Source organism: Plasmopara halstedii, assembly GCF_900000015.1.
Source record: "Plasmopara halstedii genome assembly, contig: Scaffold_1082, whole genome shotgun sequence".
In the NCBI taxonomy this organism is placed as follows: domain Eukaryota; phylum Oomycota; class Peronosporomycetes; order Peronosporales; family Peronosporaceae; genus Plasmopara; species Plasmopara halstedii.
In genome coordinates this window covers 10,729-29,079 of record NW_020187997.1, presented here as the reverse complement: position 1 = coordinate 29,079, position 18,351 = coordinate 10,729, and the positions used below count along the sequence as shown (strand labels likewise).

The following is an 18,351-nucleotide window of genomic DNA, read 5'->3' as shown; positions in this document are numbered from 1 at the left end:
CTGATTTTTATTTTGATTTTTATTTTAATGTTAAAAGTTTAGATTTTCCAAAATATACTAAATACATGTAGTAAAATCTAGAAACATCCATAACTACTGGCTGCCTAGCCCCGTCCCGTATTCTTGTCTGGGGTTCGTGTAACCCCGTTACTCATTGAGTACTCTTTGGGTTTTACTTTGTTATAAAGTGTGATCCGGTGTGTTACATATTTCGGTGTAACGTGGTACAACTGAATTATGGTTAAGTCACATTACAGTATTTCTTTTGAGAGTATAATAAATTGATGCCTGTTAACGTTGAAGCGCAGAGTCTAACGCTGATTTAGCCTAAGTGGTTGGATGTGGCGACATGGATTAGTATATGGCAATGCATCTGAGCAGATGAATGTTGGCATGCTAGAATTTGCTGAGTACCTATGAAAACTCGACACCTAACTATTCAATTTTCCAATTGAAATTATTTATTACTTTCGAAGACTGCTAATTCCAACAAGAATCAAGCTGTCGCAAATCGAAGGAGCAGCCACTCTCCGACAGTCTTAGCATGAACCGTTCGTTTGCTCTCTCGCTTATTGTCGTGACCTTCACGTCATCTTGGGCTACTACGTCTGTGGCCGGTAATGAAGACACTATTGCCACAAAGCACGTGCTGTGCCATGACGACGACGCTCCTGTTTGCGGTTCCGACAACAAAACTTATCCCAACGCATGTATTTTGCGCTGCTTTAACGTCACGATGGCTTATGGGGGCATTTGTGATGATAGGATCATGGACAAACAGGGGGCACATTGGTTAAGTTCTCTAACGAACGAACATATGGGTTTGATTCGCAACCATGCTAATTCGAATCCAGCTGACGAAGACGGGATTTTTTTCCGAAAGGTATTTCAAGCTTAAGGAAATATTATCGTACATGGAGAATAGTGTGGAATCGCTACAGCGCCTATGACCTCTTAAGAGAAAAGATACCTCCATCTATCTACCTCAAGGTGTTGGTTGAAGCATCAGAACGTTGGGAAAGCATACATGCAACAGACAAAACACTAGCGAAAAAGGTTAATGAGCAAACACTAGCGAAAAAGGTTAATGAGCAAACACCAGCGAAAAAAGTTAATGAGCGGGTAGAGAAGAAAACAAAAACAGAAAAACTTGTCGACAGTCTTCCAGAACTTCTTCGCGAAAGGTATCTCAATTATGTCGACTTGTATAATGGTCGCTTTGATGTGGCCAGTAAACCCGACAGATTTATCAGCAGATGAAGCAACTTTGCCTGTGATGCCAACTTGAGGAATGCGCGGCGCCATTTCGAAGTGCACAGACAACTTGCTATGTAGACGCCTAGAGTTTCGCCCCAGATGTGAGCTGGTAGTACAGCAGTTTTCATATTGTGACCACTATCAATCGCTGAAAGGCGTGATAATACAAGTGTTGTGAGGTGCTTGAAACTTTGTCAGTTGTATGTGTATACACTATAAACTTTAGAAACTTATTGAGTGCTTGATACGCAGAGATGCTATAGACTGGACCACCTTCAAATAAAAAGCTTGCAATTGTTACTTGGTATATTGTATCGTTATGCAAAAAAACCTCAAGCTTCAAAATTGCATACATGTAGCAGCAAGAAGATGAGCCCAATGTCATGATCTACGATAATTCTACCGGCGTACGCAAAGCGCATTCTGCTGACTGAAGATATTAAATCAATGCTATCTAGTATCTGATAAACTATCGAGAAAGATGATTCGCTGACACTGCTTTATTCCAACCATCCACGGCGAATAATTTAATTTACCGTGTCATGTCCTGAAGCTGTCGGCCAATCAGGTAGCGCTCATTGCGAATCGACTCACTCAAATTTGACAGCCATCGAGTCACCAGCGAGCGAGAGCGCACAAGCACGAAGACAGTGCAAACCCAAAATGCACATATCGCGAAAAGTGCTTTTTCAAAATTTTCCGCAACGGATGAAAATGTCAACAAAACCAGAAAGGCCATGATCCAAGGTACCACGAGCATGCCCACAAGAAACAGCATAATGGGCTGCAACACATTCTGTCGGAAGAAGTTAACGTCAAAACATTTAAGCCGAATGTTCTCCCGGCGAAGCCGAACAGCCACATTATCATGCACAGTTAAATTAAAATGAAGCTGACGGTGTACCTTCTGAATAGAGGCGATAATACCCACCGAATCGGCTACAACAACCACAGCACCCTCTTCAGGCCGTGGTCTCTCGTCTTCTAATTCAAGCTCGTCATTCTGTGGATCGTCATCAAAAAGCTCGTCTTCATTGTCTACGTCTAGGAAGTCGTTTGCATCGGCTTCGAACGCTTCAGGCGCCACTTGCCGCCGATTACGACGTCGATTTGCTTGCTTCGATCGAAAGCAGCAGACCAACCACACAAACAGATTAAGAAGCAAATAGCCCATCAAAAAGCTCTCCAACCACGTGGCATTTGCGCTCACCATGCAAGACGACATCAGCAGGCCTAGAAGAATAGGGCAGACAAAAGCCCAGCCTACAACACAAGCAATTGAGTTTCCTAATGACCTGTTTCGGACAGTGTACCCGCGCTCCACCAAAATTGGATCCACATGGATCTCAGGAAGCATCAAGATTTTAAGCGTGTGCGCACTATTCACGAGGAACCAAACAATTTGTACACCAGCTGCCATCACTAGCGGATCATGGCTGATGCCAGACACACGCTCAAACGGTCCCATGCAGATTCTTCCTGTAAAAAATGAGCCAAACAAAAACGTTCCAATCACCACGACGCAAACTGCCCACGTAAAGATAGCAAGTCCAGCAAGTCGAAGCCACAGATGAGATGGTCGCTTTCTCGAAAGTAATGGGTACTCAAGCAATTGCGGATTATCCACCCCGTCTTCAGGCCAGGGGAGATAGCGATGCCCCTGAACTCGTAACTCTTCAGGAAGCAGCTGGGCTCGAGGATGAAAGTGAAGAGGAGGCGGAGGTAGAATCACAACCTTAGACTGACGCTGACCATTCAAATCAATCTCTACTGTTGTTTGAGGTAGTAAGTAGTCAGTCAAACCCAGCCACTTACTTGCAAATACGATTGCTATATGCTGGAGCTTCCCAATGTCGTTTTTTGCGTGCTCTAGCACACTTAACACAACAAGGTGAACCATAAGAAGCTCCAGTGGCACCTGAATTTCTGAGCTTAAGTGCTGAAAGTGTAGCGTTAATGGGAAATATGATGGGGCCAGAGCGCTGGCAATACGAACAGGAATATGCACGAGCACCAGCAGTAGCGCGGCATAGATCACAAGTGATAGAATCATACGACGGGCGTGCGTAATGCAGCTTTCACTCAGTAGCGTACGTAGCAAATCCGGATGGTCCTCCTGTGGTCGAATTAATTTAGCCAGTACTTCCGGGTGCGCAACTTCACGCATTAAAAGGACAGAGACTGTCACAAAAAGCATGAAGGTAATGCCTAGTACCCAGTGCACCATCAAGGCACATATCATGTTTTGCAAGCAAAATGAAATGCGATCTTGGGCAGAAACCATAAACATGTGAAGAGTGGCAAAGTCGATACATAAACCCAGCAAAATTGGAAGAATCACCATCTTGAGCAAAAGCAGCGTCGATACTTTCACAATAGCCGTCAAACAGCGTAAAGCCCACAAAAGTCCTTCCATAAGGGGACGATGGATGTACGATGACGCAGTGCGGACCATAAACCTCCATAAAACAATGGTCAAACATATCGACAGATATCCCATTGTACAGGTGCAAATGTCGACAAGTTGCAAGCAGTCGCCCTGTTCTTTAGCTGTCTCAATAGCCTGCAGCAACATTTTTACAAAGTATCCACCTAAATTCAAGTCTTGCTCCGTAGCAGACTCAAGTTTTATCAAAGCTGAATACGCCGTTGTACTAACCGGTAATGAAACGAGAATTCGAGCACCAGCAGATAGCAAAGTACTCCCAAGTGTGTACGGAATAAATGCAAAGAGACCGAGATACGCACCATTAAATGCCAGCAGCCACGAAACGTTACGAAACAGCACTATTAAATCGCCGCGTAAACCCAGTAGCTCATCCATAGCTATATTAATTTCCATATGCTCAAAATCGTCTTCCCACTCGCGTTGATTCATATTTGGCGGCGGATCCATGCGCTGTCGTGCAGCTCTCGGCGGTATCACCGCCTGTCGAACGCGTTCGTCTTCTATCTCACGAAGAGGCCGTCGCTGTCGCAATTCGTTTTGTGGCGGTAGGACAGGATCAGCGTCTTCAGCACGCGGCATTAAGGCAATCTCTTGATGCTGCATCAAAGCATCAGCTATTGGTTCCACATGATTCGGATCAGCCCACTCCCCTTCGTCTGACGAGTCATCGGACTCGGCATCGTTCACGTCGTCCAATTGCCTTGGCGCTACCATCACGGGAGCGACTTGCTCATTCTCAATGACGTTGGCTACATGATTGTTGTCTTCTAAGGGGGGACGCCTCGCGTGTTGTACCACGTCATGACGGTGTGCATGATGGTGATGATGTGGTACATTGTCAGCGGCCATATCCTCTTCAATGTGGTCCAAATGAAACCTCAAAAAGTCGGCGAACGACATTAACGCTAAGAAAGAAAAGACGATACACACAATAAGAATGACTCCTGCGAAAATATCACTGACAATGTGTGACGCGTCAAAACGCTCGGAGAAATTGACATTAATCATAGCCGACGCGCGCAATAACCACATGCGGTAGAGCCAGCTCGTGCACCATGGCGCAACAGCTAGCCACAAAAAGACCACGAGAGTGGCACGTACTGCAAATGGCAGCCACTTAAGCAGCACAACACGTAATCCAGTGGTCAGTAGCTCTGTCCAGGGCAATACATCGGGTGCATTAGCATTGTACAATGGCGTGAAGGTGAATTTGTGGCCGCACAACTCGCAAAATATCTTGCCCGAGTGTTCAAGCCACTGCTCTAAACAGTCGGAATGTGTGAAACGGATGCTTCCGCTGCACTTGCAAGGCGCATATAGACGTCGATCTGGCTCGGCCTCCCCACGGCACACACGACACTCAATCTCATCATCATCAGTTAAATCGTTAGTCGGGGGCAGAGACGGTGGCGCGACTGACATTTCAGCTTCAGGACGCGGATCCACCATTAGTGGGATGTGAATGAATGCGGTCTATTGAATTGAGCGCGGCAGACAAAAGTTTCGAAGCGGAGAAGCCAATAAGCGACTGGGGTTTTGGGCGACAAGGCGTGGAATGAGGGCTGTGCTTGTCATGACCCTAATACTGTGTCTGGTTATTTGTAAAAGATCTTATTGTTTATATACTGAGACTATATTTAGAGCAGAGAAATAGTCAAGCTCAACTCCGATAAAACAATCAGGCTTCCCATAGACGAGAATAACAAACTGACGATTGTTTTTTTGCTGTATAAATTTCACCTTTGGGTACTAAGTGATTAGATGATAACCAACAGAAGTACTTGGTGCTCTGGTAAGTTAGCCAGAGAAAAAGTTATCACCAATCCATAATATTTTTTAATTACATTACCAGCATTTTAGAGATTATAGTACTTCACAGTGCCGCCATTGCTGCATTTCCAGTGAGTTTAGGTATATGAAATCCTGAAAAAATCCAGGTTGAAGAAAATTAGAAAAATACACATCTTTGTCCTCGCAAGGCCTTCTCCGCTTTTGAACTAATAAAATCGTGTTGTCAAATCTGTGGGTCTTATCACTTCCTGATTCAATTTCGTCATATGTCTTGCTCAAATCTACGTATGTTATTCATCACATAAGTATGCTCCTGCCGTTGGCACGTTTGGGTCTTTAATTGGGGGAGGCCAAAATCTTACCTTTGCATAAGTCGAGAATACACCTTTTAGAACGATTCACCACCGCAGGTGTTCGTATTGTCTGTCTGCGGCCTAACAGAGTCACTGCTTGACGCAGTGCTTTACGATTAACTTCTTTCAATTTGGATTGTAAGTCGCTACAGAAGACTTTCGATTACTGAATGAACGTGTTGTGCGGATATGACGTAACAGTCGATTCTTCAACGGAGGTGCCGTCATTTCGCACAAAAGCTTCTATATAAGAGTCTGTGCTACTTGCGCATAGAATTTTTTTAGTATGCTTTACCAAGAAGCGGAACCGAGAGCCAGAAATGTAGCTGCTACATTCGCCAGCGAGCTGTCTTCCCTGGTTGTTCGACAAAGGGGGTCAAATCATGAAAAATTCATCGGATGTACGTCGTGACGGACAGGAATTCACGCGAAGAAGATGCCAATCTTGGTTACACGAAGTTGACCATTAAGCTGTTTGCCTAAGCTGTTTGCCTATGTATCTATGTATTAAGTCCAGCTATAAACATTAAACGAGTCGTTGAATCGTCTACTCAAATGAAGTATTGGAAATCTATTGTCATAGCTTACTCATGAAGTCAAAGAGACCTGTAGTGTTTGCAGGTGTTTAATGATGCTTCATTAGAAGAACTATAGACCCCGGCGTCGACGTCGTCAGCTGTGATGTTGATGATGTCAGCTATAAAATCACGTTGTCTGCACCAGAGCTAAAAGTCGATGATTTAATTGTGTTTTAAGCAGAGTTGGTTTCAGCAGATAAAGAGATGTTTTGTACGCTGTGATAGCCGTTACACGTAAGCCCCGCCATCCTTGTCAATACATCATTGGCTAAATGATGGCGGCTCTCAATGCACGTTTGTCCGGGTTGGCAATCAAGTTTTGGAGTCCGAATCAAGAAGCTGGCGGAATGTGAGGTTTTGAGTCATTTCTATAAGAGGACTGGTGAGGATGATCATAAACACGGCATATGTGTGACCAGAATTAAGTTATCTACCTGCCGTAACTCAACACAAATGTTTACCTCTTGCTGTGAGAATTAGCTTGATCACCGCATTTGAGATGAGCACACCAAAAAAGCCGACACACAAAGGCTAGATTGGTGCTAGAGAACAGCTCTGTTGCTTCATTTAAACCAAAATTTAATACTGCTAGGATTGACAGTGAAGGCAGTTTAGATCTTTGCGCGCGAGATGCAGTAGCAGGCCTTCATACTTAAGTAGACTGAATGACGATACAGCTAAGCTTAAAGCAAAGGACGAGAAAATTACATTTCTAAAATAGTTGGTTTGAGAATGGCGTATAGTAATTGACCATATCAAAACGGTTATACAAATCGCATTCAAGGTACATTCTTACGACGAAGCTTGGTGTAGATTTTTGATGAAGCAGCTACTTGAACTATAACAACTCGGTATATACAGAATTATACTCTCCTAGCAAATATCCTCACTTTTCTCTTTTAAGCTTTTTATAGTTTGCTGAAAATTCACCAGGATATAATGTGATCGTTGATAGCGTCGCAAAAAAGCATTATGTGATTATCTGCCTTTTGATTTGGATTTCCTCTAAACATCCGTGACATATAAAAGAACGTGAATACTACATTTCGCAGAAACATATCGCCAAGCATCGTAACCTTGGTATCCTGAGTGGTTTCATTGTGCTTGATTCATTATAACCGTAACTTGCTGCTTTCCCTAATTGTATTTTCTTGATCGTACAGGTTCTGTGTATTTGTCAGCCACCACGGCATTGTGTAGTCCATCTTTTTATCACAGGGGGGCATTGCACTGAAAAGAGCAAGAACTTTACCGATAGTTTTACAATCGTGAAGGTGACAACCATGACTGATGTAATTATAGTCAAGAATAATCGAATGAAAATCAATTTTCGTAAAACCCGGCGGTGTGGATTCAACACAGCACGCACAGCTCGACTGCACAGCCAGTAATTTATGTGTCTCGGTAGAAGTAGAGCGAGACGAATGGCTTTCATTACAAATAACACACGCCGAACCGCCATATCCACGAGAAAATGTACAGCTTTTGATCCCATGACTCAAGCTCGCATTCAGCGTTCAACAAGAATTTAAAGCTGATTTGAGAATTACAAAAATGTTGCTTCATTAAGTGATTTAATGCACTCGTCGTACGAGAGAGGGACTCATCCCGACCACCAATAAATGTTGTGGCTTAGCAAATACTAATACTATGGCCGCATCTCACGCTTTTTAAAATAAAAGCTTAATTTTCAAGTAAATGGCATCAACATTCCCTTCAGACAACGAAAATTGCGCGGTGATACTTTGAACATTGTTTGGGAAAAGAAAGTTGCACTAACAATTACTGCTCGAGTCGTCCAGGCAATGATGCTATCTTAGATGCAAGAAAGCCGAATTCAGAGCTAGAAACTGGAATCCTTGAAATACTCTCGGTGCTTGTAAGTTCGATGATCAAACGGCAATTATGAGATAATCACGAAGAGACGCGATCTTGAGCATGGCTACATAGAGCGAATGTTAAAAGAACATAATAGTGCAACAACATGCCAGTGACGCAATACTATCATGTGCGCGATCCGGTGGAGAATCTGCTTGTAAGCGTAACCTTGCGCAAGGTCAGCAAAAATGTCGATATCAATTGAGAGGCAAGCCTTGACTTAAAGTTCGATTTCAGATCTCTGGATTTAAAAGTGAGGGCAGCGGCGATTCAGTCCCTGTTGGGAAAAAATGGAAATACTGTTTCCAGTGGCAAGAAAAGAAGCTTAGTTCGCGGTAGGAATGCGTGGTATAAAGCATCTTTAAGTTGTTGCCGCTGACATATTGTATAAGTGAAAAGAAACTCGAGCAAGAACGCCTCAAAGGACGAGAAAATAAACCATTTACGGATAAAGTACGTGCTTTGACATTCGTTAAACGTCTTCTGGCGCCATATAATGCTTTTTATTGTGATCAGCACGAAGAAGACACATTATCTTCGTACGTTGATGAAGATAATTTCATTCCAGATGAAGTCAGTGGCACCAGCAGCATCATTCTGCTTCATTATAATGACAACTGTATTGTTGCAATGTTTGTCATTCTAGCTTGCACATGAAACATTGACTACTTCAAACGACCGATCGACGCATCTACTTCCCCCTGATCTTTCCCGTCGACCTTCGTACAAACGTACGAAAGCCTCATGGTCGCTAAATCAACATCGCACATGGCTTCGAGCGAACCGCGAAGATCAGTTCCGAGCTATGCATATTGTTGCACTGATCGAAGACGTAGAGCGTATTCTGTGCTCTTTTCGATATTACAAAAGCAGAGGGTTGTTGTGTGCCACCCCAGGTTTTTCTCTTCCAATTTCCGAGCCAGGACATGATCCAGACTTGCTCGCCAAAGGTCCAAAGCTTTCAACATACCACGTAACAACTCGCTCGGGTTCAGTCTTCGAGTATGTGCTTGAAAACGTACACGATATTCACCCATGTGTATCCGCAGAAGAGCAAAAGCTTGCTAAGGAAATTCAATTGCGAGAAGAAATGCGCGATAGAGAGCATATAATTCGATATCAGCAATCAAGTCGAAAAATATCTGTATTTGATCAAAAACAAGGAAACTCTAAAAGTTTAATGGAGCGAAAAATGATGCTTTCGATCGAAGTCGTTGCGGTAAATGATCCTCAAGCAATGGATCCAATTTTTGTGAAATATGAGCTGGAGTTGCCTCGTCGTGCTGGACTTCCTCATTGGAAATTCTACTCCAGTGATCATACTCGACAACGAGGCACAACTTCGCTGTCACTACCGCAGCGATCAGCCTATCCGGGATGCCATACTTCCGCTATATTGAATCACAATCAACAATTTTATTTGAAATTTAAAAATGCTGAAAAACCACCAGCAATAGAACATCTGGACGAAGACGGCGGCTATGCCAGCATGGCAGCGTCTCCGGTGCTTCGTTTAGCCGTGTATTCTTGCGACCCTTGGCACAGGAAGAGACTAGAAGGGCACGGTGAAATTAAGCTGAAAGAATCAGCTGGATTTTTTGATCAAGACATACCTCTTCAAAAACCATTTTTATCAATCAGCGATCATTTGGAAGAACTCTTTTTGGGCGTCGATGAAAGTGCAGAAGTTGATGATTTCGACGATAATCGGCCACAAGAAAGTGATTCTGATTCTGAAGAATCGCCAATCTCCAATTTGATCATTAGTCGTTTAGGACAAAAATCTGAATCCACAGGCGCAACGGTTCGACTTCGCTATATTATAATTGATGTAGAACCAAATCACCACACCAAAGCAGTGCGAACGACACCTGCGTTACCTTTTGTTGCAGCTGATCTAAGAACCAAAGTGGTTCAACGAAGCGTGCACGAAATCTTGCGATCAGTGAGGCGAGAGAAGCGACTAGCTACAATCACCGACCCACAAATCCAAGCGGCATTGCGCTCATTGCCAAACATTGAAGCACATAACACAAAAGCACTATGATCTGTACAGTTTACTTTCTTATAGTTCAACAGCTCGATTATGTAGATTGCTCATCGTCGTTCCTAAAGTCGGTTAGTGGTTTGCACTAATTATTTCACGACGCAGATAAATATAGTCCTTTCTGATGAGTCAGCCCGACTCCATCACAATTACTCAAAAGTTCGTTAATATGTCGTGTGGTTCACAACGCAAGTTTTACAAAATCTTGTCCATGCATTGTCAATAAGTCAAAAGGCACAGTTCGATCTGCTTCGCCTGAGTATATCCGCGTTGCGAGCAGTAAATGCATGTTGAGTCCTGATTCTCGTTGAATGTTCCTATGCGCTTATCATAGCCTTTGAACTTCGATATGATCAATCGCAAAGTGAACATGGATTGATCTCGATTTTTGCAAGAGCTCAATCATAAGACACTGACGATATTGCTGTGGTATTCAAAGTGATTAAAATTGTCTCTGGTCCAATAAAATAATCGGCATCCACCAGGGTGCCCACAACCACGTCTAGAATGGAAGGCTAAACCATTATGGATCGAGTATGCTTCTATTTGTGGGATATGCAATAACATCTGTGCATTCTTATTGAAAACAATATTAGTCGTATACACTACATAGTCATCCCGATACTATGAGTCTAACGCGAGGAAACTCTCGACATAGCTGTGTAAAGTTGTCCATGCAAGAAGCAGAGAGATTAGCGGTGGAGGTCCCACATTCTGCACCATTTTGTTCTTATACCTTGCTTGTAGTCATTACGGAATCTAGTTGCACTGGGCACTATTCGTTCCGAAGGCAGAAAGAAAAATCACTCGAATCGTCATCGCTGATAATCGATCAGTTTCTTCGACTTACTGTCATAGCTCTGATAGTTGATGATGCAAACTGTAAATTTAGATCTTGGATGGTGTAACGTATCTTCGCGTTGCATACGTAGAGGCCCATGTAATTGATGCAAATTTCCTGCGAGAGCCGGCACGTGCTGGTTCATGAATTTGTCTTATCAACTGAAAGGTTGACGATAACAGACACTTACGCATCATCTTTGAGCGCGGTATGTGGTAAATTCACCATTCCTTTTACCAAATTTATTGTACGATGTACGACTTAACTTTTGGCTGGTCTCGAGCTGCCGAGCCCAAGCCAATTAGAAAGTATTGGATGACGAACGCCTAAAATGGGTCAAAGAGGCTTTCGTCCCTTTAAAGCGAAGGCACCAACATGCGGAAACAAAAGCTGCTATGTTCTAGAAATGAAAGCGAATATTCGTCAGATGATGATTGTTATTGGTATGGATAAGTTATGATTTATTGAGCTGATAACAAGTAAAATGGTTGGTTCGCAAATGATCTCCTACTCGTCAAAAGTGAAATGTAGTCGTCTGTAACGTATTATGTACGCTGCATGTACGCATTACACCGTCGTCCCTCAGTCTAAGCTCAAAACAGCCAACGCAGTGGTACAGACAAGAATAACGGGGCTCTATACAAGAAAGCCCATGCTCGTATTGATGGGCGTAGTAAGATGAATTTTGTATTTTACTACTTGTTAAAAGACTTAATGTCACAGAAAAGTAAAGAAGATATCAAACGGATCTAGATATCAAAAAGCGCCTATTATGTTCCTGGGTAGGCGTACAAGCTCATCATAAGCGCGTTTGTTGATACGCTTTAAGTCGAATGATTCTCCGTGCGAAAAAACACACAAAGTAGCACTTTTCGTAAGTTTGAAGGCCGAGTCGTGCCAAAGATGAGTTGTTTGGGCATTTGTGTCCAAGACAATTAGGCACACTCAGTAATTATAAAAATGATCTTGACGAAATTGGAAGCCTGGCTACCAAATACTCGCCTGAGGACTCACTAACTGTGTCAATGCGCTGGACAACTCCAGGAGCGCAAAAACGGAACGGCGTCAAAGAATAGATGGCATCAACAGTGAAAACGATGTTGGAAACCTAGCCTATTAGGTCTGAGATAGAAAAAATATATCTGGAGGAGAAGCTGAGATGGCAATGGAGTCCGACAACCTCTAAGCGGAGCATCAACGCGTCGCACTAACGGGCTCCAATCTAGAAAACCGCGTGTGAGAGTTGGTACTGATGTGCAGAACCTCGGAGAGAAAAGATTTTTATGACATTAGAGTGTTGATGAAGACTGCGTGCACTCAAATTCTTGTCCGCTCGTCAAAACAGCAAAAGTTTGCGGGCTATGTCGAAGAAGTGAGCTTTCTCATCAGCGGCAGATTTTCTTTCTGATATATGAGCAAATTTCATGTTTCATGGAGGGTTGATACGCTAGTGTAGCCAACAGCGAAATCCACTCAAGCGCTTTCGATGATGCTGTGAGTGCTGTATGAATGCGGAGTGCCCAAATTGCTGGATGGAGTAACGAAATGAGATTTCGAAAATCTGAGGCGATGGACCTCAACCATGCTGCACAGACAACGGTAAGTCACTCAGCTGCTGATATAACCATGGTACTCTCAATATTACATCTGTGAAATTATCAAATATTTACGTCGTCCCTTGTCTTTGTTAGTTGAGAGGTGCAATGGCTCGACTTCTCAAGCAGAGGTGTTCAACAAACTTCTCGTGGGAAAACGACGGTTTAAAGTAAGTCGACCGAAAAGGAAAAAATGTGGGTTTGATCGTAACTCGTGGATGTCTAGGTCAGTGGGATCCAGCCCTTATAGAAGAGGTTCTCTCTATGTGATATAGGGCTCGCAGCTTAGAGCTGTTGGCTATCAGCATTAAAGTGCAGCATTTTATATTGCCGTATCAAAAGCCTTTAAGCCTAATAGAATCCTACTACCGCGTGCGGTGTGTGACTGAAAAATAATACACAGTACGTAAGGAATTGATGATGGCAAATACGGATATCATTACGCTGAAGAAGAAGGGAGAAGAATAACGCGATGTTAATTCTTATTTCATTTCGTGCGTACAACCAGGGCAGCTTAATACATTTTCTTTTTTGCATAATGATCTCATCCGAGATGGCGCGACTTAGGTGCTAAGAGCCTTGAATTGACTGAATTTAATTGATGTTATGTGCTATAAACAAATGAGCTATCGGTTTCTTATGAACTACCTTTCCTCGAGAGCAGGAACGCTTTTGGTATGGGCGTGATTCTACGATAGCTTCGGTGTAGGACATGCAGATCGTCCGATTGGTTAACCAACAATGCCGCTGGGAACCTTGAGCACAGATCTATGTTAGAGCGGGTGACAGCCGCGATCATAAAAACTAGAGTATAACGATTGCTGAGTCGCAGCTTTTTCAGTACAAAGTTCACGACAAGTTGGTTGCATTGTCACTTGGGCCGGCCAGCGTCCATTCACTTTTTCGGATACAAAAGATATCTCATCGTTGATCAGGCCGTCCTCATCAGACCTGCTCTATATAGATCAAATCGGGCATATCAAAATCGGTGCCTTTAACGCTCAGTCATACTGACTGAGCGTTAAAATTCGGCAAAAATATTGATTGCAGAGAGCTTCACAGTTTCTTTTGAGTATTCGACATAATAACACACAAATAATTTTTTTAAAAATTGACAATTAAAGCAGAATGATTGTACAGATTTTAGTGATTGGTATTATTGGACGCAGCACGCTCTTTTCGGTGCAAGTTTCCGCCATATCTGCTTTCTTCTGCTCCCCCCAGAACCTTCTGCGATAAGAAAGCTTTGCCTTATAAATTCTGCGTTTACTAGTGCACATATGATGATTTTGTGTAGAGTAGAACCGAGAGCCGGCACTTAGTTTTTTTTAACCTGCAGGAGTGAAAGGGTAGTTTAAATATATCAGTTGACAGTATACCCTTTTTTATACATTTCGTGAGGATAGTAGCCTGTCCCTCCAACCGTTCTCTTTGAGGTTTATTCACCTCTATTGGGACAAAATTTCCATAATGATACTGTCTTCTACTCAGCTCTATCTGACAGGAATGATTCATAGTGGTAGTACTCATAAGCTTTGCGTTAAGTCCGATGGACAGCAGCAACAGCAATATGTTGTGAACGTTTCATACAATATATTACGTACTCTGCTACAACCTCTCGAATCAAAATGTGTACCATACTGGGTACATACTAATTACATAATTTTAAGACTCCCTGCGCAGTGGGAAACGCTCTGCAAACACCCATAGCATAAGACACTGAAACAAATGCATCTGCCGGGGTATACACTTCTGAGCGTCATACACATCGGCTTATCCGCCTCATATTCTCATATAGGTTAGTGAAGCTTACGGAAGGTAACTTTCTCTCCCGGCCGATGACCCTCAGATAAATGCCAAATGCGGAAGTACATCCGGGTGTTTCGCAACAGGGACACCCGCTAAGATGTCGAAGATATGTTGAGCCTTCGGGTGAAACTCAAGAACTTTGAGAGCGTGGGGCGTTGTATCGTCCTGTACCTGGATTCGCGATACGATCTCACTCTAGGCATGGCGTGGCTGGAATGCTACGTGCGATAGATCAACTGGAAGCCAAATAAATAGGTTTAACATTCTCTTTGTCGCTTTGGCAATTAATGAAAATCACCTCTCCCCGTAAGCATAAGCGCTTTTGATGCGGGCACAAAGCTGCAACCGCCTCCGTGCAGAACACGGGATTGTCACAGCTTAATAGCAGTGGTAATGACGAGTGCTTCGAGCAGGGCTCGGAAGGCTGAAGTGGCAGTGAATTGAGGTCACTAAATACGACGGACACGGGCGATTGCAACCGCCGTCTCCGGAGCTAATTTTGTTGAGCCAAAAAGGCCAGCTGTATATAGTCGTTCCAAAGTGTATCTCCGGCAGCACGATTTATAGGTCGGTGAAAAATGGCATTGCGCTCTCTCGGGTCATTCAAGATGTAAGTCGACCGTATGTCGTGGGTGGAAGGGCCAAGCTTTATATATCAGAGAGACCACTTATCTTCGTCGCGATAGGGCGGTGGGCGCTGCGGAGTCAGCACTATTGTGTTAGGATTGTACCGTGCGAAGTAGTGAAGCCCCACGAGTGACTGACAAAATATCGCTCACTAGTAAATAGAGTGACTGGCAAATTTATAGAGTTGTAACTCTCCCTTAAGTACCTCTGACAAAAGCTCTCATTTTAAACTGGAGGATTCTGCAGCAAATTACAAGACGACATGACCATCGAAGCGATACGATCAATACGGGAAGAGGTGCTAAGTTCGTCACCGTCGTAGATAATACTGTCAATCAGGTCACTCGCAGAGCACTGAGTGAGAGGAGTGGGACAGCTTCTTTGAAGAAGCCTGGGATCAAATATATTTTTGTTGAAGGAATACCACGAAATGGTGACATGAGGCCCTCCAAGCGTGTTATTATCGTATTTGGGGAGTGCGTCACAAAGTTGACTTAGAATTCGGAGCGAAACATTACGTCTAACGGCAATGATTATTCTCAGAGAATAGTGTGATTTTTGACGGTTTCTTTCGTGTGAAGGACGAAGTGGGTTTGGTAAAATTCGAATTTCCAAACTCGACACATACTTTATGTATCATGAAGGCTTATATCAATATTGGGCTTACTTTGTTTAATGTCTCGGCTGAATTGATTGTTATCATGAAGTGCTGATAAGTGACAGCAAGTTCTTCTTCGCTGCGGTAAAAATTCCGATAGCGATGCTACGGAAGTAGCTCGATCTAACATTGACCTTCGTAACGCTTACTCGGCTGATAACACAGCGATTCGGGCCACATTATAGCTATGCGCGAACCTGTTTCAACGATATATCTGCCTTAAGTTGAATCAAAAACGAAAAATCGAATGCGGAAAACTACATTAAACACTTGAGAGTGTATGCGCATGAATAAGGTTTAATAAATTCAAGAATGTACTTGGCTTTATTTTGATCCTGTTTGGGTTGCTTTATCGAATCACAACGTCCGCAGGAAAAAATTAATGACTGTTGTATATTAGCGCGTTTCTCTGTCTTAAAAAGACTTGAAAAAATAGCTTTGCCTGACGAACTACTTGCTCAAATGCAGTGCGAACTGTACCGATATGACACGGCCTCTCACTAAGCCCTTAAAAGTGTCAAACGGTGTTGAAGTGCGGTATTAGAGGCGCCCTATAAAGCTGTAAATTGCTACATACGTGCGATTTTTTTAATCTAGGTCGACCATCTACGTCGTCTGTGATACGTCAACCTCAGCTATTGGCTAGCCTTACTCCAAGGTGATGCCAACGCTAGTAATGTTCAAACATGCCAGCTGAATACTGTCGAGAAACATTCCATTGTTTGTGGCAAGATGCTTCCTGCAATAAAAGACGCCCTCGTCACGTCCCGAGTGCCTTTTGTGAGTTGGTCTCAGTGGTTTGTGATCTATACATGTTATGCGTTGTTGCGACGTCGTCATTGCAGCCACCACAGGAAATGAAAAGATGATTATCCTTTTTGCCGTATATACCTTTGAGGTTGCCGGATGAGCTCAATGTGGTGATCAAAGTGCTTTCCTGTCGCTTCAGCTATGAATTATCACATGTCATAACGGCAACATCATCTGGTGAGGTAATACGCACAACCCACTTTCGGATGCGACATGCGTTGTGTTGCTAAAAGCCTTGAAATGCAAGGATTTTAAGACTTTAGATGTCGCTTTATAAAAGCGCGTGTTTGCACGCCTGTACCGCTATGACTTACCAGAGGCTTGTTTTTTCTCACAGCAATGACCTTCATGGCACAGCGCGTAATGGAGCCTTCTCATGATTAGGGCCTTGAGTACAGCATCATATAAGATATACATGATACCCTTGCGAGTGTCCATCAAGATAACGAAATAATACCTAGCAGGTGACCGCTATGCATGAGTGACCTAGCATGCATTCGTGGGAAAGCACATACTTGACCACGTGCTAGACAGGACAGTGGAGTAAACGCTCTCCACTTGCGGCAGCACCTTTAGCCAGTCTTCGCTTCCAGAGTGTTCGTAGAAAATAAGTGTGAGCTGCTTCTGTAGTCTTTTGGAGGACGCGCCTAGCAAGACCAGTATTCTGGTGTTTAGGGTTATTCTGAGTGGTTTGGCTGACCTAGCTGCTGTCTGCAGTTTTGTGACCAGTGAGGATACAGCCAAAGTGCTACTATCTGTCACAAAGCTGCCGTTATCTATATATTGGATACACTTTTCGAAAGATTGCTTAAAATGCTCGTCAGTGTCAACCGCTGACCTTACACTACAGATGATCAGACAGAACATGTGAATTGTGTTGTGGGAATTTCTCTAAAGCACTTCTGCAGATAGACCATGATGCTGAAATAAGTTGTTCTCTCTAGTTTAGAATAATGGAGTATATGGCTCTTGAAACGAATTAATCCATGTAACACTTTTTGGTACTCCTGAAATAGCAGAGCAAAGTTTAAGCGTTTATCATCTGAGAGGCGTTTAATGATTTTGTTATTCATTTTCAATGTAGTTAGAAAAATGCCCACTCTCGATTTGTTTGTAGCTTCCCTTATGCAAAGCTTATAACAACCTGGAAGATGGCGTACCTTGAGTACTAAAATCTGGCAAAAGTACTGATGGGCTTTAAAGTCAGTTTGCGCTGTGGGTAGATAAATGTCGCGTCAGACGTCTGCAGATTTTACAAACCAGCACAAGCAGTGTGGACGACCATCAAGAGCGTCATCACTACTCTTGATTTTGAGAACATGAAGCTCGTCAATGTCAAGTTGATAAGGCCATCGTCTCCTGTTACTGCTGCTTAAATTTTTGCTTGTCTTCATAAGATGGTTAGAACAGCGACCGACCAATGATCTTCATGGTCTCATGATCAGTGGCCACGAACTAGTGGAAGACACACCGCGTCTGAAACCATGCCTTTTCTTCAAGGAGGATTAAAGTGGAGGTGCGTCAGATCATAAGCGGCCCCAGCACCAGGAAGATAAGGTAACTTCAACCACCACTTGTTACAGATTGCAGGCCATACTACCACTCACCAGGTGCTGGTGTCAACCCTAGTGCGACCACCGGCCCGTCACATATCCCAC

General features: G+C 43.3%; 6 protein-coding genes across 6 annotated transcripts; 2 read left to right on the top strand and 4 right to left on the bottom strand.

Moving 5' to 3' along the window:
* Positions 1-544: 544 nt before the first annotated feature.
* Positions 545-898, top strand: PHALS_00020 (RxLR-like protein; the record flags this gene model as incomplete). Its single annotated transcript, XM_024730341.1, has 1 exon — positions 545-898. The coding sequence occupies one exon, from the start codon at positions 545-547 to the stop codon at positions 896-898; it is 354 nt and encodes a 117-aa protein (XP_024580628.1).
* Positions 899-904: 6 nt separating this feature from the next.
* PHALS_14927 (uncharacterized protein) lies at positions 905-1,791 on the bottom strand. The gene has a single exon (XM_036407603.1). It carries the CDS (start codon positions 1,383-1,385, stop codon positions 1,194-1,196), a length of 192 nt encoding a protein of 63 aa, XP_036263291.1. The 5' UTR covers positions 1,386-1,791; the 3' UTR covers positions 905-1,193.
* PHALS_00019 (e3 ubiquitin-protein ligase march6 (membrane-associated ring finger protein 6)) lies at positions 1,790-5,155 on the bottom strand (the record flags this gene model as incomplete). Its single annotated transcript, XM_024730339.1, has 1 exon — positions 1,790-5,155. One exon carries the CDS (start codon positions 5,153-5,155, stop codon positions 1,790-1,792), a length of 3,366 nt encoding a protein of 1,121 aa, XP_024580626.1.
* A 3,257-nt stretch (positions 5,156-8,412) lies between these two features.
* Positions 8,413-10,353, top strand: PHALS_00018 (B9 domain; the record flags this gene model as incomplete). Its single annotated transcript, XM_024730338.1, has 5 exons — positions 8,413-8,484; positions 8,544-8,641; positions 8,699-8,759; positions 8,823-8,879; positions 8,953-10,353. 5 exons carry the CDS (start codon positions 8,413-8,415, stop codon positions 10,351-10,353), a joined length of 1,689 nt encoding a protein of 562 aa, XP_024580625.1.
* A 632-nt stretch (positions 10,354-10,985) lies between these two features.
* Positions 10,986-11,339, bottom strand: PHALS_00017 (uncharacterized protein; the record flags this gene model as incomplete). Its single annotated transcript, XM_024730337.1, has 3 exons — positions 10,986-11,011; positions 11,090-11,128; positions 11,204-11,339. The coding sequence occupies 3 exons, from the start codon at positions 11,337-11,339 to the stop codon at positions 10,986-10,988; spliced, it is 201 nt and encodes a 66-aa protein (XP_024580624.1).
* A 2,223-nt stretch (positions 11,340-13,562) lies between these two features.
* On the bottom strand, positions 13,563-14,663 carry PHALS_00016 (uncharacterized protein; the record flags this gene model as incomplete). Its single annotated transcript, XM_024730335.1, has 2 exons — positions 13,563-13,745; positions 14,613-14,663. 2 exons carry the CDS (start codon positions 14,661-14,663, stop codon positions 13,563-13,565), a joined length of 234 nt encoding a protein of 77 aa, XP_024580623.1.
* Positions 14,664-18,351: the final 3,688 nt, after the last annotated feature.